The 7,565-nt window shown below is 32.1% G+C and overlaps 2 protein-coding genes and 1 non-coding gene across 3 annotated transcripts; 1 reads left to right on the forward strand and 2 right to left on the reverse strand.

Annotated features, from left to right (window-relative positions):
• On the forward strand, window positions 1–71 carry TRNAG-GCC. The gene has a single exon. It is a non-coding gene; the product is annotated as a tRNA-Gly (tRNA).
• Window positions 870–1,252, reverse strand: LOC104727348. The gene has a single exon (XM_010446424.1). It carries the CDS (start codon window positions 1,216–1,218, stop codon window positions 922–924), a length of 297 nt encoding a protein of 98 aa, XP_010444726.1. The 5' UTR covers window positions 1,219–1,252; the 3' UTR covers window positions 870–921.
• LOC104727349 lies at window positions 6,568–6,972 on the reverse strand. The gene has a single exon (XM_010446425.2). It carries the CDS (start codon window positions 6,886–6,888, stop codon window positions 6,568–6,570), a length of 321 nt encoding a protein of 106 aa, XP_010444727.1. The 5' UTR covers window positions 6,889–6,972.

The following is a 7,565-nucleotide window of genomic DNA, read 5'->3' on the forward strand; positions in this document are numbered from 1 at the left end:
GCACCAGTGGTCTAGTGGTAGAATAGTACCCTGCCACGGTACAGACCCGGGTTCGATTCCCGGCTGGTGCAATTTTTTGTTTTGTTTACTGAAATACGAAAAGCATATCGCTTTTTTGTTTAGTGTATTCCGCGGCTCTGGGCATATCGCTTTCCAAGATTTTGTTTCAAAAAGTGACAAAAATATAATATTCACAAAAAAAAAAAAAAAAAATCGTTTGGTTGGCTATTGACTTCGAGAGTATCCCATCAACAAAATAATTATGAATCTATATGATGAACTAATTAAGATGATGATATCACAAACACTGTTCACTATTCACTATTCACTATTTATGTTGTATTATTTGCAGCATCATTTCAACTTCCACTACAATATAAAGAAAAAGAAAAAAACGGTAAGTAAGTATTTTTTGTATAAACAACTCAGTTAAGTCATTTTCTTTCTACCTAATTTTGGAAATCTTTAAGCCTTTTCTTTTCTTTTAGTATATTCACCACCAAATTTTTTATTTAGAAATTGTACGTAGTAGTAATTAATTAAGCTATCTTTTCATTTATTTAATTACTAGATATTTAAAAATTCGTCAAAACCGGTCTTGTTCGTGTGCTTTGATATTCAACCTTTTGCACATGATGGCAAGTATTAAGAAGCTCACGACGAAGTATCAACTAGTATGTATATATTAACATGCCATCGCATGCAGGGAATTAAAGTTCTTTAACAACAAAAATAGTAGTATATTAAACACAAAATCGTATTTAATTTAATTAATGATCTGGAACAATGCTTAAATCGATCCACTTACAAGCGGGATGCTATAAAAACTAAACTACACACACTATATATTAAAACTGCACTTGCACAATAATTTAAATTTCATATTAATTTAGTAAAAACAATAATACGCTAAAACCTTTTCTAAACATTAGGCTCATTGTTCTTGACAGAATGTCCAACGCCGGGACTATGTCCTGGTATCGTAGGTTTAAAGTCATCTTTAAATCTTTCGACATTTTCTTTATCCTCCTTCATCTTATGACCAATACCCGGGCAGTTACCCGGAGAAGTAGGTGCGAAATCGTCAGTGTGCCCGACTGTGAAATGGTGATCATGATCGTCTGTTTTCCGCAGGTGTCTTGCGTCGGTTAACTGTATATTATAATATATCGTCGAAACAAAGAGAATACTAAGAACGATATGAACTGAGAGTTTCATGCTAAAAAAAAAACTGTATAAGGGGGTTCGTTGTTTCAAGTGTTTATGAGGGAGGAAGGTTAAGAATTTGGCTTATGGTTTAAGTTTGTTCGAAAGATATATCGTTTTTATAAGTGAAAGGGAGTGGAACAAAGAGAACAGTGATTTCATTTGGACCGTTCATGAATCGGTTTTCATAACTATAAAAATGCATGATACGAATTTATAAAAAACAGAGGCGTATTAAACATATGCTATAATAATAGACAATCGATATATGGACGGCATATAGCCAAGCTGAAAAAAGGAGAATTTAAATGTGTCAATTGGTATCTTTTAAGGTAAATATAATATCAGAACGTCGGTGTCAATACTCAATCATCATAAAACTATAACTGAATTTTAATTTTTTTTTTTTTTTGGCAATTATAGCAAAACAAATAAATATTTATACGGCAAAATCTAGGCGTGGGGTTTTCGGCAGAGCCGTAGAGTTCCTGAATCTCCCATAGTGCTAGCTCCATTGTCGAATATACCAACTTATACTCGTATTGTACTAACATTTATTTTTGTTAATTTCCCAGTGATAGAACATGCTTAGCTTGGTGACAAGAAAAAAAGAAAAAAAAAACCACAACCGGAACATACTATGTATATTTTTCAGAAGCTATCAATTTGACGGAAATCACAAATATGAACGAAAAGATATTTTATCTCTGGTCCAATCAGAATTTAACTATCGTTTTATTATATATTTAAAATGGCTATTTATAATTAGTATGAGAATGAAGTAGTATAAATTTCGAAAGGCTAATTAAGTTCTACAAAAGCCGCCCTTCCCTAACCACAGAAAGGCACTGATGTTAGAAGGACACCTCTCCCATCTGGCTACCTCCTCCATAGATAATATATACAAAAGCTTTATATATACTTTACATAATTTATTAAAAAAAATCATACAAATCTTGTAAGAAATCCCGTTTTTAGTTTACATTTTCAACTTTTAGAATCTTTCAGAATATGAAAATTATGTATAAAGATGGTTGTTGGGAATTGCAATATACTTTCTCATATTTAGTGCTATGTGCATGATTTTTCTCTTTAAAAAATAGAAGAGATTTTCTTTAATTTTAAATTTATTTCTTTAGTAACAAACGTGGTGTTAAACAAATTAATACGCGTTCTAAAACTAGTTGGTTATATACTGCAAAATTGCAATTCCTGAGATGCCCTAGTTAGTTGTATGATCATATTCTTGACTTCTAAAGTATATTATAAAAATTTAACCCCACTTATAAATATAAGATCTTCTCCACTACCAAAAAGGGTTGGTTAACATCAGGTCAGATTTTTAGAAAAAAATTCTTCGTACCAAAAAATTTGTAATCATTATATATACCTCCCCTTAAAAATTATATTAACTATCGTACGTATTTATATCAATTTGGCTTCTAGAACCGTTTTATTATTTTTATGACCCTAACTATGCATGCATATGTTTCTTACTCCACTATATTGGAGTATAAGAAAGCAATCTAATGAGGTAAAAAAAAAAAAAAAGCAATCTAATATTTGAATAGTTACAAATTTACAATGTATGTTTTCTACCTTCTTTAGTTTTTTTTTTGTTTGTATATGACATTTTTAAGTAAGCATAAATGTAGTCGTCTAGACGCACGAAACCATTTCTTCTCTCTCAAAGCGACACCACCTCTACAGAACCCGTTTTTCTATCTCCATAGATTCCGGCCGGCGTTGGCTTTTCCGAGTCTCTCTATTTCTCTTTCTGTACAGTTTTTTATTCCAGTCCCTCTATTTCCCTTTTCTTTCATTCCAGTCCCTCTATTTCCAGTCCCTCTATTTCTCTTTTCTTTCATTCCAGTCCCTCTATTTCCCTTTATGTACAGTTTTTTAGATAATATTTTCGGCAAATCCGGTTTCCAAATCTCCTTCCTTTACGGCAAGATGGTGTGGACAGATCTGAGTTCATCAACTTTACTGGTACCATTCTCACCATTCTCGACTTGTGTGGTGTTTCATCACACCTAAACTTCACTGGAAGTCTTGCATTGGAGACGGAAAAGGGTTGTGATGTCTTGTCCCTGTCGCGGTTGGAATTATTTTCAGTTTCGCGTTTTCATTCTCTTCTTTTGGAAGAGTGTTTTTCTGACCTTACTCAAACCTCAGACCAAGAGTAATTGTGTCAGTCTCTTCCCATCTCCGATTGATGGTTTTTGTTTCATCTCCCATATATGCTTTGTTCACTCTAATTTCTATATTTATTACATGAGAAACAGAGATCTAATTAAGATCTGGGATCCAAGGGTGACTTCTAGTGATTCCATTGTTTGGGTGATGAGATTGGGACTTCATCTATTAGGCTATTGTTGTATTCTCGAGTCGAAACTGAACGAGGGCTTGATCAATAGGCGACAATATATTATTGATAATGGTCAGTTATGGATTTTGAAGAATATTTTAACAACGCTTAGATGGAATTTTATGGTCATGATAGGGACCCAAATTAGTGTTAGATTTGATGTTGCTCATGTTACGTTGTTGATTGAGTTTGTTCAAGGGATGGGGATGATTGGGTTTATTCCCGTGGCAATGATTTTACATATGCACAATCAAGAACTTTCGACTATGTTTATTCAAATCCATTGCTTTTTGAGTGTTGTTGTTGATGGTGTTGGCCGAAGTATGAGATCACACAAAGTATGGTGGCCTTCCCTGGTGAGTAGAGTTTTGTTGAATTTTATCAAGAAGATCTTCTCAAAGGATGTTTTGGTAGAGAAACTATTCGTGAATATGTCGAAGAATATTACAAAGTCGAGATTTGTCATAAAGACTTTGGTATGGAAGCATTGGTATCATTATGTCTATCTTCCAGAGTTATCTTTGGACACATCAGGTTTACAGTTATAGTTTTGTAAAAAGTTCAGCCACAAGATGCTGCATGCAAATCATAACAGAGAAAAATCTAATATGAAGTTGGACAATAACCGATCATATAAACGGTTAGCGAGTAAGGCTACTCTTCGGAAAGCATCGTCAATCTCTCTTATGCTGTATTTTTTTTAGTGTATGGCGCATACATCTGCAGATGTAATAATTGTGTTACAGTAATTCTGTATAACGTCTTTGTAATTACTCTTTGAATTTAATGAAAGTCTGATTTGCGGAAAAAAAAAGTAAGCATAAATGTAATTATGGTGTTAATGACGTTTGAAACTAATTTTTTGAAGTCCTTTTTTTGTTCTGTATTTTGTATTAATGCATATGAAAACTACTCTATTTATTTTCGAAATAATTTTTATATACAAAGAATAATAAAATCGAACTTATTTGACAGCAATAAGTTAGTTATTTTTTAAAGATTGTATGCAGTTGATTTAATCAAACAAACCGATCTTTGGAAGTAATTAAATTATATATATTACACGTAAATTTTTTAAATCGAAATGTTATTACGAAAATCAGAACACTTTCGATATGTGAGAAAATTCGCTTAAGATACCTTTAGTGATAAAAATACGTACTTTTTATCGTATGATTAAATACGCTTAAATGTCGGCATGTGAAAGTTTTATATAGACACTTGTTCTCCTTTATTTTGTCCGTCCATTTAAAACCATTATAATGTGTCCGACAACGCCGCCATGCTTGTAAGAGCATAATATTCAAAAATGTATTAAAGCCAAAAATGATTACTTTCAACAAATAATTAATCAAAAACGAGTGAGAAGAAAAAGTGAGTTCGTGAGTGAGTGAATCAAGATCATCGCCATCAACTTGACCACTAACTCCTCCCCTACCACTCACTCTTTCTTTGTTGTCTGTCAGTACTAGTATTATTTTTAACAAACGTATTTTTAATTAGCAAATAGGTCTAGACCGAATTTTAGATAAATAAATAGAATCATAACCTATAAAATCAAGAGTGCTTACTACAACCTAAAAATCAAATCCTACTTAGTTTTTTTTTAAAGCAAAATATACTTAAAATAATAAAATATTTTTTTTGGTTTGGATAGTTTCGGGTTGATTACAATCATGGATTATATTATTGATTTCATTTTGATACAACTTCGGTTCAGTTTGATATTTTAAAATAAAAATCTGTAGACGCTATATAGCCCCAAGCTAGGTTTTTAATTCTTCTGTTAACATAACTTTCGTTTATGCTAACTATTATCGCTTTTGTATTATAGGCGTTTAGTCATCACAGTACAGTGATAGAACGTATATTATCATCTGCGACTCACCACAAATACCACGAAAAAAAATGCACATTTAATCACAATGCATCTTGATGCATATGTATTTCCGATCTCCATAAGCATGACATATGGACATAAAAAGAAGTGAAACAATCAAATGATGAATTTCCATTATCAATTATACGAAATATACATGAAGTTGAAAGAAAGAAAAACTTGTGTTTAGCTGTAATTCGTGCTATACACTTAGCGTTAGGATATCCCACAATTTTGAATATTCGGGCTATGCAAATAAAAAGTATATGCAGCTTATATAATGACATGTTGAAAAGTGAAAAGGTTGATGTTTTTTTTTATTTGGTTGGTTCCCACACGCAGGGAAGTCCTTTGAAGGGCCTACCATGCATAGCCTTCGACCACAGATCTTTTCCATTTCATTTTAATTTTCAGTTTATTCCTGTATTAAAAAAAAACTTTAGTTAAGGAACTGTTCGCTATAATTAATTACAAGAAAAAAAAATATAAAGCTGTTTTGTATAGTACGAACAATTATATATAAAAAGAGAAAGCCATTGATTCATAATGATAACAAGCTAAAAGTCAATACATTTATATAACAATCTCAACCATCAACCTCACGGTTACTATTTAATCATGATTCTTATTTAGTAATAACACCAACGTACCAAGAGATATGTGGTCAGTTAGTAAGTCCTAATAAGTGAACAAATTTCTAATAGATACACTCTAATCGCCGCAGTAGCAGTGCCGTTACTTTATCACCATTCAAAATTAACCCAAGAATTACACCAAGCATTGAACTGTGTATATAAAAAGGCATAAGATATTTATTTACCACACCTTTGTAATCGTATCGTATTGTCTTTTTGCATGCGAGCGCATGATTATTAATTCTTTGATATATATGTTAAAGCATTTGCATGTATATTTATATATATATATATATGTAGTAAATGTTCTAGGCTGGTTAAAATGATTTGCTTATATATGTAATCGTTTCTATTCAACCACGATCAATTTGAAAAAACATAACTAATTTTATTCCACGAAGCAAATTAAAGAAATTTTGAAACGAACAACATTATTAGCAACACATTTATACATACGTGAAACTGCATGAAGATGATTAAGTGTGGGGTAAACTATGGCCAATGCCAGGGCTATTGCCGGGCTTTGTAGGCCTGAAATCTTCTGTCCCTTTACCTCCAGACTGTGACGATGGTGGTGGTGGCGGCGGCGAGAACTGCATTGCCTTCTCATCGACCTTGAGATCATTGAGCACCGCCCTCATCATCATCTTGCTATCATCAGGACCATCATTAATCTTATCATCAGTTTTCATGTCTTTTAGGGTTCGTCCATGGACGCAATTGAACCCTAGAAAAAACACCATCATTAGAAAAACACAAGCGTACAATGTTTTCTTTTGACCCATAGACGATTCCATTGGAAGAAAAATGGGTGATAAAAAGAAAACAGAAAAAAGAAAAAAAAAAACTAGATATCGTTGGTAATAATCACTCTGACAATATTTAAGAGTGTGTGATGTGAAGTAACACTTGCTTCTATGGGGGCATTTATATAGAGGTTATACCTGCTGCTTATTGTAAATAAACTAATTAATTAAGTCGAGTTTTTATAATTATGATTATTAGTTTATTACAAAAGTAGGTGGCAGTGGCATGCTTTAATATTCTTCTTCTAAAAATACAATGACCGGTGCAAGAAAAACATGCAAATAGTTGACAAAAAAAAAAAAAACATGCAAATAATTGAATCAAATATTTAAATTACGTTTGACAGTACTCTTTTTTTTATATATAAATATATTTGTATAATATAATTCGAGAAGGAAAATGATTCAATATATATATAATTTACGTGTCGGAACAAAATGAAAGATATCATACATTCAAAATGTTCGATTAAATAGAAAACGTTAAGATTTTCATTCAAAAAAGACAGAGCCAAAGCTTTTGCTTTTTACAACCTTAAAGTTGGTCCGACTCCGAATCAAAGCCCTAGCGGTTCGGAGGCCATACACTCTCCAACTCCAAGTAGGCAATTAATTACCTCTTAATTATTATTTTTTTCCTTTCCCGTCTCTTTTTTTTTTTTTTTTTA

This window comes from Camelina sativa, chromosome 11 (genome assembly GCF_000633955.1).
Source record: "Camelina sativa cultivar DH55 chromosome 11, Cs, whole genome shotgun sequence".
NCBI classification, from domain to species: domain Eukaryota; kingdom Viridiplantae; phylum Streptophyta; class Magnoliopsida; order Brassicales; family Brassicaceae; genus Camelina; species Camelina sativa.

Coding starts and splice junctions, on each gene's coding strand:
- LOC104727348 (XM_010446424.1), bottom strand. CDS start 1,218: ATGAAACTCTCAGTTCATATCGTTCTTAGTATTCTCTTTGTTTCGACG.
- LOC104727349 (XM_010446425.2), bottom strand. CDS start 6,888: ATGGAATCGTCTATGGGTCAAAAGAAAACATTGTACGCTTGTGTTTTT.